Source organism: Myxine glutinosa, chromosome 14 (genome assembly GCF_964187855.1).
Source record: "Myxine glutinosa chromosome 14, kmMyxGlut1.1, whole genome shotgun sequence".
Classification (NCBI taxonomy): Eukaryota; Metazoa; Chordata; class Myxini; order Myxiniformes; family Myxinidae; genus Myxine; species Myxine glutinosa.
This window is the reverse complement of record NC_136274.1, coordinates 36,544,231-36,559,817: the sequence shown is the minus strand read 5'-3', so window position 1 is coordinate 36,559,817 and position 15,587 is coordinate 36,544,231. Positions and strand designations below refer to the sequence as shown.

The 15,587-nt window shown below is 43.5% G+C and overlaps 1 protein-coding gene across 3 annotated transcripts in view; it reads left to right on the top strand.

Moving 5' to 3' along the window:
• Positions 1 to 15,587, top strand: part of LOC137415827 (uncharacterized) — a 240,735-nt gene that overhangs the window by 51,312 nt on the left and 173,836 nt on the right. For all 3 annotated transcript variants that reach the window (XM_078768483.1, XM_068101345.2, XM_078768484.1), the window contains 6 exons: positions 1,912 to 2,049; positions 8,863 to 9,111; positions 9,235 to 9,403; positions 11,528 to 11,694; positions 12,552 to 12,668; positions 15,326 to 15,483. In XM_078768483.1, the coding sequence (XP_078624609.1) occupies positions 1,912 to 2,049; positions 8,863 to 9,111; positions 9,235 to 9,403; positions 11,528 to 11,694; positions 12,552 to 12,668; positions 15,326 to 15,483 (998 nt within the window). The remainder of the gene's footprint in view (positions 1 to 1,911; positions 2,050 to 8,862; positions 9,112 to 9,234; positions 9,404 to 11,527; positions 11,695 to 12,551; positions 12,669 to 15,325; positions 15,484 to 15,587) is intronic.

Here is a 15,587-nt window from a genome sequence, read left to right as displayed (position 1 = left end):
TTCTGCGCAATCTTTTTACTGTGATTTAGGTTTCTGAAATGTTGATTTATATTTGAACATTTAAATGGAAAAATATTTCTGTGGTTCAGTGAGAGCAAGTAAAAACAAAACCATTATAGTCAAATGTTTTCACCACAATTGCCAAGGGAATATCAGGCAGAAGAGCCTTGTATGACATGACATGACATTTCCTGTCCATGCACCTACCCAACATACACCCACCATCATGGGTTTAAAAAAATGCTTTTCGATTTTTTTATTTTCCTTCCCATCTCTGGTTAGCTGTTTGCAGATTTTTCATTACCTAGTCCAGCAGGAAATCACAAGATATTTTTGTGCCCCCTCGCTTAGCTCCTGCCCACTCCACTGTATAATTCTCATTAGTCTCTCCCCGAAGTGGGTGCGAGACTATTGCAACAGTGTGTGTGTGTGTGTGTGTGTGTGTGTGTGTGTGTGTGTGTGTGTGTGTGTGTGTGTGTGTGTGTGTGTGTGTGTGTGTGTTGTGTCCTTGTCCGTGTCCGTGTCCCTGCGTGCATGTGTCCACATCCATATATTTTGACTTTAAAAATGGTTTTCTCTGAAATCGCTTGTCTGATCGATGCGAGACTTTAAATATAGGAAGGACTCCCCATGGATAATATTTTATTGCTAATTCTGACATCATAGGTCACATGGTATGGCAGCTATATTGGATTAAAGGAAAACATTTGGCCATAATTCTCTCCAAAACCGCTCAACGAATTTTTTTTAAACTTGACATATATCATCAACTCACGATGGGGTATATAGGGTAATAATGATGACGTCATTGGTGAAATGGTATTCCAGCCATAATTGGTTGAATTGAAATCTTTATCTGAAAAATCGGAAACTTTATATATCTGATATATGACCTGATGTGAGGGAAGGAATAAATTTGACATTCATAACCCATGCCAAGAAACTACGTGACGTAATAGGCTGCTTGGATGATACGCCTGATACGGGTATACTGGCCTTAATAGCAGTGGGCCATAATAGTAGCGCGTTTAGTTAACAATGGTATTTTTGTTCCGAATGAAAGCCCGAGGCGAGACTATGCGCTCTATGAGTGCCGTTCTAATTGTACTGAGGAACCACCTTTGGAGGCCATTTTTCCCCACAGTGCAGGGGTTGGCCTTTTTCAGGCACCGTGGTCCCATTTTTGAAGCAATGTTTTATGGCCGGATGCCCTTCCTGCCGCCAACCCTGTTAGTCGCCTCTTGCGACAAACAAGGAATTACCACTGAACTGGTACTCAATTTGCCGACCTCGGAAGGATGACAGGCTGAGTAACCCCCCCCCACCACTGGTGTTCAGCGATCGACCGGGATTCAAACCCAGGATCCATAGGATCCCAAGCCGGCACCCTAACCGCTAAGCCAACACCAGTTGTACTGAGGGAATTATTAAATCTAACTGCATATTTCAGGGACAGTTGATCCCTCAATAGAAATGAAAGATGACTTTTTGACTTGCATGCAGTCGTTACCAATGTAAAGTTCCCATGCTTGAATACACCTTTTGGCTCATAACTATGCTCTTGCACTTGCAGGACATGTGGTGTGCTTTGGTTTCTTGTTTAATAGGAATCTGATTTGACTAATTTGCAATTAGCTAGGCAAGCACCTCTATTGCTTTTCAGTTAGCAGCAAATGTTATGTACCTGGTCATTATCCTTTTAAATTACCTAAAGCAGCACAATTTATTTTATATATGGACACCTCCATTTTGATTGATATAAATTATCACCTGTTTTGACTAATGTAATTGTCATACAGGCCTCCAACGGAGCCCATTGGACTGTCACAACAGTTGAAAGGTGTACCTTGTATTATATCGACATTGTCATTTTTTTAGTACATTGTTTAAAGATATTTTCTCTATTCATAGTGTCTCTCAGCATATATGAAGACCCGACGAGAAAGAATTGACCTGGCGGACTTCATGAAGCATGTGATGGAGAAGTACGGAGCTGAAGATCCATACAGCCTTGGTGTCCGGATTACAAGCGTTGCCTTGGGAATATCTGTAAGTATTTTTTAAAAATCATTGTTGTTGCATCAACTGAGGGGAAAATAGGAACCGGAAAGTGGATGGCATTAGATGAATAAATCGAATTGTATAACAATCTGATGTTTGAACCCGAGCAAAGAAAATGTTACCTGTTGATTGGAGTTGGAGAGTTGTGGATAAGGCCAAGAGACTGTGCCAGACAAGTGATGGAGAAGGCCAAGAGGCTGTCTATCTTGCTTGTAGTTAGATGGGAGCATGTTTTGTGTCGCACCCCTCGCTAATTGCCAATCATCTGTAAGATCCACTTGGCTATCCTGGGGATGGGCCGGCTCACCCTGAGACACTGCAACCACATTGAGTGAAAGGCTGAACAGATGGCACTGTAACTGGTTGCTTTTCCCACAGAAACCTTCTTTAAGCACTTTGCAGAAGTCTAAGCAATCAAACCTCTATTATAGCTGTTCCACAATCTGGGCTTTAATAACAATCAGTACCAGCAGACAAGAAATGAACTCTAATCATTGATGTGCATGTCACAGATATCTATGATTTGCTAAGATGAAAGTTGGTGCCAACTACTAGAGGTGGAACATAAAAGGACAAATACAAAACGCAGGACGAGCTGCTTCCCCTTGGATACAGTCTTGCCATTGGCTGATTTTAATCTCGATGACTCGCTGAGCCATAATCTCCACATGGCATGACCATACATTCCTAAGGCTCATCTTTCCCCCCTTCCCCCCTCTCTCTCTAAGCAAGGTTAAATTGACAGTTGGGTAGCTGGGCAACAATTGGGCACAACCGGCAAGATAAGGGAGAGATTGTGAGTGTGAGAATGCTGAAATCAATAAGAGGGTTGGGAAGGATTAATGAGGATCATAAAGATGACACGGGGTGACGATACACTGCCTGCTTTTGAGGACCTGGAGGGAAGAGTGGGGAGGTACTGCTCCTGGAAGGCGGTTCCATAGACTGGAAAAGCGAGGAATATCTGCTGCAGTAACAATGCCGCACTACTCCCTTTGGTTCGAATTACACTATTGGAGAGTAAAGCAGAAAAACAAGTAGCTGCTGAAGGAGTTAAAAACATAATCATGGTGGCAAAAAGTGTGCAAGGCAATTCAAAAGAAGATGACTCTTTAATAGAGCCAATGCATTAAGCCATACTACGGAAGCTGGTTTCATGTATTCCGAGATTCATTTGGAACCTATAAGTGGTGTGTGGAGCTTGCGATGGTGGGGCGGCACGGTGATCCGCGAGTTCGCTCGTCATGGCAATCCTTGGAGATGAGTTATAGGGATTCCAAGACCGTAGTCACAATGCAATGTAGAGTTTACAAGGGCTATTTCAGGAGTTTTATGGCACATCGTGGCCAGGGACCATGCATGCTACCAGCATGTAGCACTCATGAACTGTTTCATGTGCTCGGTGAATACCATTATTTCGCCAACTGGTTTGCAGGCTGACGTAACAGACCCTGTTCGCTTGCTTCCCCTTTGCAAGGTGATCTGCATCATTCTATTAACGGTTGCCTTATGTTTTTTTGTTTTTTTTTGCGCCCCTCACCCGGGGGAGACTTCATCTGTGCACACAAGTTTCCGTATACTTGGCTAAGGGTCAGCACAGAGCAGGTCCACACCCCTGAGTTGTCTACAGTGTGACACAATGAGGACTTGACATCCTCAGTTTTTTGCACCAGCTCACCAAGGAAGGCATTATCCATGAACACAATTTTTGGGGGTTCCGTCAACTTCCTCCGCGTGCGGTCCCTCGAGCAAGGAAGCGACTTCGACCTCTGCACGGCATCAAAGTTAAAGTATTTTCCCATTCGTGCCTTTGTCAAATTTCCACTCGTTATGTTGTTGTGTATGTGTTACTGTGTGTTTGTAGTTCGTGTTGGTTTGCAATTCGTTCAAACTCGTGTATAATTAATCGTTTTCTGTTCGCACCGCGTGTGCGGCCTGATCTCTCTCGGCTTCCCACCCCCCATCTGTGTTTTGTGATTTTAAGTTCTTTCCTTCGCTGTATTGCTTATTTCTTAGATTTTCTCTTCTCCCCCTAACTTCCCCGAGCATCTTCCCTTTGTCTAACGTTTTAAATACAATTTTTATTTTTTATTTTATTATTATTTCCTTCTATCCTCGTGGGCTCTCACGTGTGCTTGTTGTCTCGCCCCGCCCCCTTTATATCCTTTTCTTCCACCTCTTTCTTCCATCTCCAGCCGAAACTTGCCTTTCCAATTCTAATTTCCTCCATCTCATTTAACCCTTCCTCCTTTCTCTGATCCACGCCCTCACTTCAGGGACTTTTCCCAGATTGTTTTTCATGGTTTTGTTTAAATATGTTCAAACTTTCCCCTGCTGTGTTTTATTCAGTGGTTTATTACAACACGCTGTTTCTCTTCCTATTTAAAAGGCTTTTTTCAATTTCCTCATCAAATCATTCCATTTCAAAAAAAAATTCAATCTCTTATAGTCATTCCTTTCTACATTCTCTAAAGTCACCTTCATTCCACCCCTCCTCTATCGTTTTCAAACGGACCTCTGACTTGAAAATCACAATAAACCCTGTTTGTAACAAATGTTCGTTTTTCATTAATCATCCACTTTATAAACTCCCCCCTCACTCCTCCCTTTCAATTCTCCCTCCTCACTCCTCCCCTCCAAAACTCCCCCCTCGCCCCTTCCCTCCTAAACTCCCCCCTGGCCCCTCCCCTCTAAATCTCCCCACTCGCCCCTCCCCTTCAAAACTCCACCCTCACCCCTCCCCTTCAAAACTCCCCCTCACCCCTCCCCTTCAAAACTCCCCTCACCCCTCCCCTTCAAAACTCCCCTCCTACTATTTTTCTCCAATTCTCCCCCTTCCCCCCTCCCCTCCTACTCAAAGCTGCCTCCTCCCCACTTCCTCTCCCTTCCATCACATACCTCCACCTCCTCCAACCTTCGACTTTGCTCTGCCCAACCCCACCCCCTTCAAACAACACCTCACTGTGCTTCTTCCCATCACCATCAAACCTTTTGTCCTCCTCATCCTTCCCTTTCTCCTAACCCTTCTGCAATTTCTGACACACTATCAACAGCTCTCCCTACCTCTCTCATCTCAACCCTCATCTTACCCTACCCCTCCCCTCCCCTGTCCTGGACCCGATGCCCCCCCCCCTCCCTCTTCCTTAACGGTATGGACCTTAAACATCCGGGGCCTTCGCTCAAACCTGATTGATCTCTCCATACAGGTTGCTTCTGACAAACCAGACGTAATCTGCTTAACAGAAACTTCTCTCCTTCAAGATGTCTCTGATTCCATAATATCTCTCCCTGGTTACTCCCTCCTCCGGTATGATAGACCTGAGCCTCTTCCTGGTGGTGGGGTTGCTATCTTTATCAAAAACTCTCTTCCTCACTCTGGCTAACCCCCACTCGAGCAGGGAAAATGGCCTTAAAATGCCTGTTGTTGTTGTTGTTGTTGTTGTTGTCGTCTTCCTCACTCTCCTTGCACTGCCATATCTCCACCCCACCCCCAAGAGTACCTCTGGCTACGGCTTCCTCTCCGCTCCCACCTTTTGTTCATATGTGTTCTGTACCATCCTCCAAACAGTGATGACTCCATTTACATCTGACAACATGGACCAACTTCTATCCACTCATCCCAACTCTCTCTTCCTCATATGTGGCGACTTCAACTGTCATCATGCCAGCTGGCTGGGAGTGGATTCCTCTCACACCAGCCATGGCACTTCAGCAAAGGACTTCTGCAACTCACTGGGACTGACGCAATCTGTCAATTTCCCGACCTGGATCTCAGTCAATGGAGTATCCTCTCTTCTAGACTTGGTTATGACGAACTTCCCTGAAAATGTCTGCTGCTCTTCTTTTGCTCCAATCGGTTCTTCTGATCATTTCCTTGTTAAAGTGGACATCTCTCTGGCCATTCTCAGAGAGCCTGCTCAGCGCCGATTAGTCTGGCATTTAACACAGGCTGACTGACACGGTCTTCAAGCAGCCATCAATCATCTGGACTGGTCTCCCATCTCTACTGCTTCTGACATCAACTCATCCTGGGAATTCTTCCAAAGTAAACTGCTGTCTCTCATGCACAGAATTATCCTCCCATCTCGTCTTCAGTTGTCATACCCTTCCTCCCGTCCATGGTACACTGAAGCTTGTGGTGAGGCAGTTGCCATGAAGCAACTTGCCTTCACCTCATTGAAGGCTAATCCAACTGAAGGTAATCTCAGTTCCTTTCAAAAGCTCGGAACAAGTGTGCATCTACCCTCGGGAGAGTCAGGAAACAATATCTCTCTGCGCTCAAGAATGAACTCGCAAACCTGTCTCCTTCCTCCAAATACTGGTGGCGTCTGGTCAAATCCGTTTCTGGTGTTTTTTCCCCCTCCATCCCCTCCCTTACCTCAAACGGCTACACAGCTGACACCGCACGTGAAAAAGCCGAATGCCTCAACTTTGTGTTTGCCTCAAAATCTTGTGTCCCGAACCCATCTCTCTCTGGACCCACCTTTGCCAGTCGAACCCAGATGCTCCTGGACTCTGTGTCTTTCTCTCCTGACAAGGTGGAGAACTTTTTGTCAAACCTCGACTCTGATTCTGCAACTGGACAAGACGGCATCAGCCCACGGGTCCTAAAATCCTGCTCTGCCGCTCTATCTGACCAACTCTCTGTTCTCTTCACCCTCTCTTTTGCTCAACATCATCTGCCATCTGCTTGGAAATCAGCCAACATCACCGCTTTACACAAAAAATGTGCAAAAACAGATCCTTGCAACTACAGACCAATCAGCCTGCTCCCAATAATCAGCAAGGTCATGGAATCGATCATCGCTTCTGACATCAAATCCTTCCTCTTCTCCAATGGCTTGATCTCGGATCATCAATTTAGATTCAGACCACGTCATTCTACTCTGGACATGCTGCTTCTGCTGTCTCAACAATGGATGGAGGTCCTTAATGCCAAACAGGAAATCAGAGCTGTCTCCCTCGACGTATCACATGCCTTCGATACGGTCTGGCACCCAGCTCTGCTCACCAAACTCTCCTCCTATGGTATCCATGGAAATCTCCACGAATGGCTTGCGGATTTCCTCTCTGGTCGTAGTCAACGTGTGGCCCTGAATGGATTTCTCTCATCTCCCCTTCCTGGTCAGGCTGGAGTTCCCCAAGGCAGTGTTCTGGGCCCTGTGCTTTGTCTGGTCTTCATCAATGATGTCTCCGACTCTCTGGAAAATCCTTTCTATCTCTTTGCTGATGACTCCACCCTCTGCCGCTCCATACCTCCTCCCTCAGATTGGCAGTCTGCAGCCTCCTCACTCTCTGCAGACCTGGACAAAATCACAGACTGGTCAAACAAGTGGAACATGTCTTTCAATCCTGACAAATCTCACACTCTTGCTATGTCTCTCCGAAAAGACCGACTGGATAACCCTCCCATCTACTTTCTCAACAATCCTCTCCAAGAAGTTCTGTCACTCAAGCTTTTGGGTCTCACTATCTGCCATGATCTTTCCTGGGAAAACCACTTTTCCAAGCTGGCTTCCAAAGGCAGTCGCCGACTGGGCATCCTCCGTCATGTGACGTCCTTCCTTGGCACACCCGAACTCCTCACATCATATCTGGCTTTCATCCGCAGCTCAATGGAATACTGTTCTCCCCTCTGGGCCGATGCTCCTGCCTCACACCTAGCTCGGCTTCACGCTGTTAAAACCAAAGCTTTGAGATTCATTGGACTCTCCCACGATGAAGCTGACTCCGAAAGCCTTTCACTCACTCACCGCAGGCAGGATGGTGGTCTTTCTGTCTTCTACCCACTCCTCTCATGCCTTGCTCCAACAGCTCTGTCTGTGCTCTGTCCCCCAAATATTCCTACAGGTAGCACAAGACATAAGGTTGTGGGTGTGAATGCCAGCAATCGTCTTATGGTTAAACTGCCAAAATATAGGCTCTCTGCTCACCTTCACTTTTTCATTTCTCTTTTCTCCCACCTTTGGAACAAACTCCCTCACTCTCTTCAATCCCACTCCTCCCTCCAGGTCTTTAAAATAGCTGTTCACCACTATCTCTTTATCTTCCCCCATACAAAACCTTGATCTTTTCTTCCCCCATTAATTCACCCCAGATCCACTTACCTGGAAGTCCTAGTTTGTCCATGTATTTTTTACCCTCCACCCCCCCCCCTCTTCCCATGCCTCTTCCCCCCCAAGCCCTCTCCCTCCCACAGATCTCCCGATGTCCCTGCTCAAATGTTGTACTTGTGTGCTTCTCTCTCTCTCCCCATCTTGTCTCTCGCTCCCTTTATCATATGTTTTATGTTTTATGTGTCGGTTTGTCGTTTTGTGATCAATGTTTGCTCTTACACGAGCCTCGATCTTGTATACACAAAAAAAATAAAAATAAACGTATTGCAGATGAACCACCCCCAACGGCCCCAAGGGCACTGATGGAATGCCTGACCCTTCAGAGCTTGACTTTAGAGGACAGCTTTAATACTGTGGTCAACCCAGCTCTGTTTGGCTAACATGACTTCCATGCATACAATCAGGGAGCAATCCTTGAATTCGGCAGCGATTAAAGGTTTAATCCCAGACAGTTTCCTATGCATAGGGAATGTATCGGAAATATATCATGCAGGAGAGTTAAATTGCACAGGTGTTGACAAAGTAATATGCAGAATATCTGTAACTTCTGTTTCTTGGTTATAAGTAATGAACGAAAATGAATAATTTCTTTACGATCGCACATTGTTGACATATTACCATGATTATTTTGCTATTCTGCCACCTTGTGCCACTGATGCCACATTGAAGCATTTATTGTTCACAGGTTGTTTCAAAGGTTGCTCGAGGAGAAGGCGAAGCAAGAGAAAAGGCTCATTTTCTTTTGGAGAGAGAATTGAATGAAGAAATTGAAAAAAGGATGCTGAAGCTGAAAAAAAATTGTTTAATGACGTTTACCACTTCCAGTAGTTGGGAAGATTTGCTCCGCGGGCGTTACATGAGCTCGCCAGCTGCTGAAGTTGTGCGACAAGTATTTGACAATTCAATTGACGTTTTTGGAAGGAGAACTCAGAAGGTACGATTAACTGTGGGGTGTGGGGAAAATAACTTTGAAAATGTGTTTAATTCGAAATAATTTAGTTTGTGCTGGATACCATAGTTTGGTGCTTCAATCTCTTTTTCTTGCATTTTGAAACAGCCCATTCAAGCTTTCTTAAATGTGATGAACACAAACGAATTTGCCTGCAAGCTATTCCAACTGTCCATTTGCTGTGGTTCTCTGGAGGCTCCACGGGATCTTGTGGCGAAGCAGGACTTGAGCCCTCAAACTAAAGAGAGGCAGCAGAAGGCTCCGCCTCCCTCTGAAGGTACAGCTGTCTTTTGCACATTGCTGTCCTAGCAAGGTTATTGTCCTCCATCGCACCGCGGAGCGAAAGGGGGACTATGGTTTTTCCCTCCGTCCGTGTGTGCGTGCGTGCGTGTGTGCGTGCGTCCGTGCGTGCGTGCGTGCATGCATGCGGAAGCAAAGGACCGAATTCTAATTTGGTGTGTGGGTGCAACCCACGTCAAAATCCAAGATGGCCACCGTCATGTATGTCCGAACCTTGTGAGCGGAATATCTTGAAAAATAAGCAAAGTACCAACTTCTAATCTGGTGTGTGGGTGTATCCAGGCATAAGGAAGAACGCTATTGAAAATTGGGTCGCCACGTCAAAATCCAAGATGGCCACCGCCATGTATGTCTGAACCTTGTGAGCGGAATATCTTGAAAAATAAGCGAAGTACCAACTTCTAATCTGGTGTGTGGGTGCAACCCACGTCAAAATCCAAGATGGCCACCGCCATATATGTCTGATGCCATGTATGTCTGAACCTTGTGAGCGGAATATCTTGAAAAATAAGCGAAGTACCAACTTCTATTCTGGTGTGTGGGTGTATCTATGCATAAGGAAGAACGCTATTGAAAATTGGGTCGCCACATCAAAATCCAAGATGGCCACCGCCATGTATGTCTGAACCTTGTGAGTGGAATATCTTGAAAAATAAGCGAAGTACCAACTTCTATTCTGGTGTGTGGGTGTATCTATGCATAAGGAAGAACGCTATTGAAAATTGGGTCGCCACGTCAACATCCAAGATGGCCGCCACCATATACATGTCTGAACCTTGTGAGCGAAACATCTTGGAAAATAAACGAACTACTAACTTCTAATCTGGTGTGTGGGTGTATCTACGCATACGGAAGAACGCTATTGAAAATTGGGTCGCCACGTCAAAATCCAAGATGGCCGCCGCCATGTATATCTGAACCTTGTGAGCGGAATATCTTGAAAAATAAGTGAAGTACCAACTTCTAATCTGGTGTGTGGGTGTATCCAGGCATAAGGAAGAACGCTATTGAAAATTGGGTCGCCACGTCAAAATCCAAGAAGGCCGCCTTGCGTCTTCCACTTTGTCAACTCACATCACTTCAACGACGGGGGACCTAGGCGTAACGCTTGTTAATTCCTGCAGTTCGCTATTGCGTGCATGACATCAGAAAGCACCCCCACTGCTTGGAAGAATGTGACACGGGCTGGAAACTACACACAAGAGGAGTAATTTAACCAGACTCAGTGGTGTAATGGTTAGAGCATCCCCTCTGTGTCTGGGGTTCGAACCCCGGCCGAGTCGTACCAAATGCTTAAACATGCAACGTGCTGCTTGCTTGCTTGATGCTGAACATTTAAAAAGAATAGAGCACGGACAAACAGCCATCGGCTGCAAACCCCAACACAAGCTTTGATTGGCTCTAATGGCTTCCTCCATGTTGAAGCTTTTAAGGGAACATACATTATTATTGTTATTATTATTCTTATTATTTTTATTATTATCCCCACACTTTAAAAAAACGGGGTGATATTGTAATAGGCTCCATCCGTCCGTTTGTCTGTCCTTCCGATACACTATCTCCTAAACGATTGTGCAGGAATTCACCAAACTTGGTAGTTATGCTCAACACATGGCATAAAGGTGTAAGAGCATTTTGGCGCCACCCCCTGGGGTGGGGTCAAAAGGTGAAATACCGAAAAATGCAATTACGGGCACATTTTAAATGAAACTTCGTACATGCAATCAACATTGGGGGACGCATGAAATATGTAACTTTTTTTTGGATCTGACCCCTGGTTCATGCCCCACGGGGTCACAGAAGTCAAAACAGAAGATTTTTAAAAAACTGCTCACTGCCTTGGAATTATTAGTAAGGCCAAATCTTTCATTTGCGTTCTCAGCTTATATCGGTGTATGTACAAGACTTCATCCGAAGTGTCATAAAATCCTTGTCAAAAGTCAGAGGTCCCTTTAGGTAAAAATTAGGTAACTCTTTTATTCTGCTCCTCCATGAGTGTTGAGGCATGTATTTAAAAAAAAAAAAAATGGGATACATCATTTTTATTCCTTTACTTTGTTTTCCTCATTGCCCAACATTTTTCTTCAACGTGTATTCTCAGATGCATTGCAACAAAAGTTTACAGAAGAGCTACAGCGCATAAGCTCTTCTGTGACTCTACAAGTCCTGGCTAAGATTGAAAAGAGACTGATGGAACATTTCAAGGGTCATGACTTTGCGAGTTTGGGCCATGGATCATTTATCGAATATCTGTACAAACATTTACAGGTACTACACGATATTTCCAAATGACAACCTTTAAAATTGGGGTTCATTTACATTCTACTCGCTGTGTATAAGTTGGAGGGGTTTGTTATTATTGGTAAGAATTAGTTTTTTTTTTTCATGTTCTTGATAAAGATTCTAAAGGACCGCTTTTCTTTCACTTATTAGCCCATCCCCCACGCAGGTGGGAGATGTGGTTTTGCAATCGTGTGTGGGTGTGTGTGTTGGTGTTGGTTGTTATCTCCATATGTGGTTTTCAGAAGGTGGAACAGAGCCCTGCCAACCCGCAAAGTATCCACCTCCACGTGTGTGTCTGTCTGTGCATCCGTCCATAACCTTTTCACCATTTCACCATTTGAGCTTTTGTCATCAAATCTTCAACAAACTTTTATTACGAGAATATGAAGAAAATAATTCAAAACTGGGTAAAAATGTCAAAGGGCAAAGGCACAGTAAATACTAATAGGTCTTGCCAGCCCTTCCGCTGCACATGAGGATGAGACAGCTGTTGTTGTTTTTTTTAATCATCGGTGTTTCTTTATATATTTACAATTTGAGCTGCAGTATGTCTGTCCAGACTATAACTCATTTTTCAAATGAGATTTTGTCATCAAATGTACAAAAAACATTTATTATGAGAATATGGAGAACACGAAGTAAAAATATTTTTACACCTTCGTTAAGCTTAGAGTACGGAGGGCTTTGCATTTTCAGATGCTTTCGACTTGTGATGGTGTTTTGCTAAATGAGAGGTCTTCCAAGAGATCATATTGTGCTCTGTGTGGACTGGAGCATGTACTCTGCTCGAGTGTAAACCTGCCCTTCTGAAAAGCAGTATTTTGTTTATTGTTCACTTGCAGTTGCTCGAGGACAATGGGTTCATGGTTACTGTGGGTGCTGGTGTGAGCGATGGACATCTTAGCCGTCAGCACGTGTGCGAGTTTGTGAGGCAATGTGGTGTCAAGGATGCCACAGAGGTGATTATTTAATTAATCTTGGAGTACCACTTATGGTATTGACAGATGTTGCTTCATAATCGTCAACATTGTAGAACTCTAACGCAGAAACTCAAAAGCTGACAACTTGTTTATTTATTTGTTTTGCCAACAAAAGGAGTGAAAGCCCAAAGTCTTTTGTTTAAAGCACAGAGAAGTCTTCATAATTTTTACTGATACATTGACGTTTCTGATACTTCTCACCCCTTTTTGGTTAAAAATAAAAACAACCTCCTGTTGGTTGTGCTTTTGTGTTTGTCCAATAAAAACTGCTCTTAGTTGTTAAATTATATTGCAAAGTAGTAATTGATCATATATGTATTGTGCCTACCCCTCATTATGATTGAACTGCTTAGATTTTGGGTTCAAAAGGTCAATGGTTTGTTTATCTCTGGTAGTGTTCATCTTTTCCCCCTTTTTTCAAAAACTTTCGACAATCATCTTGTCCCTAGGTTTATTTTGTTACAATACCTGAGTGTTCACTCCACAACACATATTTCAACAAAAATGAAGCAAATTTAGGGGGGACCACCAAGGCTTCGAGATTCTTGAAAATTTGAAGAAAAAGAGCAAAGAAAAAATCAAACGAAGCAAACCAATGCATAACCATTAAAACATTTTTTTTATTAACCAATACATTTCAGCTCTAACGTACATACATAGGGACGCTATGAGATCAGTTCACTTATTCTGAAATTTTCTCTTGCCTTCTCTTGAGACTTCTTCCCTTGGATCTTGCCAAATAGCACTTTATCTTGGCTAACAAATGTCGTAATACGATCAGTCTTCATTTATTAGAATAATTCTATATATTTCAAGAATATCTAATGTCTATTAATTAATTATTATCATTTAATCTATTAATTTCAAGAATATCTATCTTCAGGATTCTTTATAATACTTACAGTATTTGCCGGCCAAATTTGGAAAGCTTTCCTTACCCCTATCTTCATCTGCTCTAATTTTTCTGCTGAACTCTCATCTTAGCACTTCTGTAATTTTTGGGGATCCCTTTCATCTTCCCAAAGCATCAATATCTTCTCGCAGCCCTTCTGCTCAGAGAGCATTGGAATATTTGCTTTTTCAAAGTCTATTCAAAGGTGATAATGTCCTTTCTTTGCACTCTCCCATTTACTTCTGTTGAGCAACAACCCATTCTCTTTGTGATAGAATGAACAATGTAAAACCTGTCTGCATGATGGTAGGCACAGTCCAGTAAGCTCAGCGTCTGACAGTTATGGCATTTCTCAATCTAAATACCTGTGCCTTCTGAAGAGTCTGCTTGCTCTCGACCCCACTACATGATTTTTCTACCTCTTGCCCATTTTCTGGCTCACCTTCATCCATCACTTCGGCATCATTCGTTACCTAGAAAGATGGGGGGGGGGGGGGGGGGAAAGCTAATTTACTCAAATTCTGAACCTTTTTGGAACATTTCTGAAAACGAAAGTGATATTCATGAGATTGGATACCAACCCTAATACTGAAAAATGGAAAGACCTTCCCAGTAGTTGTACCTGGCCCTTCATTGTTTTTATGATGTTTGGGGTGATTTGACTGATCTGTGCCAACCTGGTCAATTGTTTAACATCAAAATCCATGAAAATCTGGAACCTGGAATACAGGAAATTTCAAACCCACAATGGTCCCCTTAAACATTATCCAAATAAGGTCAAATAAAGGTTCACATGTGATTTTTAGGTTATCCCTCCGAAATAACCTCGTAGAGTGGATCCCAGTGCCAGTCCGTATGTATGTATGTACATCCGTTAACATTCGACTAAAACATCTTCTCATAAACTACCTGGCAGATATGGGGCCAAATTTGGTACGATGCATCATGACAGCAAGGTCTCATGGGGTTGTGCTCCCCATCCGGATGCACCCCACTATAAGGGAGTTGAAGGGGGGTTTTGCCCCAAATGTTGGTATTTCAATCAAATATCTTCTCAAAACAGCTAGACAGATCCAGACCAAACTCGGAAAGATCCATCGGGGTCATGCTCTAGCCTTACGTTGTACTCCTCTTTTCTGCATCGCCCCTGGAAAGGGGAGCACTTCCCTTGGATCTTGCCAAATAGCACTTTATCTTGGCTAACAAATCCAAATAGCACTTTATATTGGCTTGGCTTTAGCTAACAAATTCGTCTTTCCTCAGTCAGATGTAACAGACTCTCCCCGAATCCCTCATTTTCACTAAAACATCTCCCCAACTACCTGAGTGATACAGACCAAATTTGGTAAAATGCATCAGGACAGTAAGGCCCCATCCAGATCTACCCATTTGAAGGGGATGAAAGGAGGGTTTTAAACCACAAATTCAGGTAATTACTTTTAAAAGCTTCTCAGAAATAATGGGGAAATAACCGTTAGTTCCTCAAGGGGCTATTTATTATTCATAATGTAATGTTTGTTGTGTTAGGGACATGGTGTTGTCAAACCAAAGGGGAAAATTATGCACCCTAATCTATGGTCATGTATCCGTTTATTGCGAATGTTTGTTACCACATTAACTTGTGAACCACTGAAGGGATTTCAACAAAACTCGGCACAAGTATGCATTGCGATACAAAGATGAACCGATTCAATTTTTGGTTTCACTTTCTTCCATACCTTACTTTTTCCTTCTGTCACCACAGCCTTCTATTGAGTCCGCATTACGTCACCATTTTTCTGTGCGGGACAGCCGACAACTTGGTGCGGGTATTTTACGAAATTTGTTGAAAAAGCAGCAACAACCTTCATCTGCCTCTCATGCTGTGGTATATGAAACAGCTTTGTGCATTCGCCATAACAGGTATACCACTTACTTCATAAATTTTAGTAAAATTATTTAGTATCTGAGCATCTTCATCTCCTGGTGTCTAAAAACTGTGGACCTATTTACTGGCTTTTGGTTTT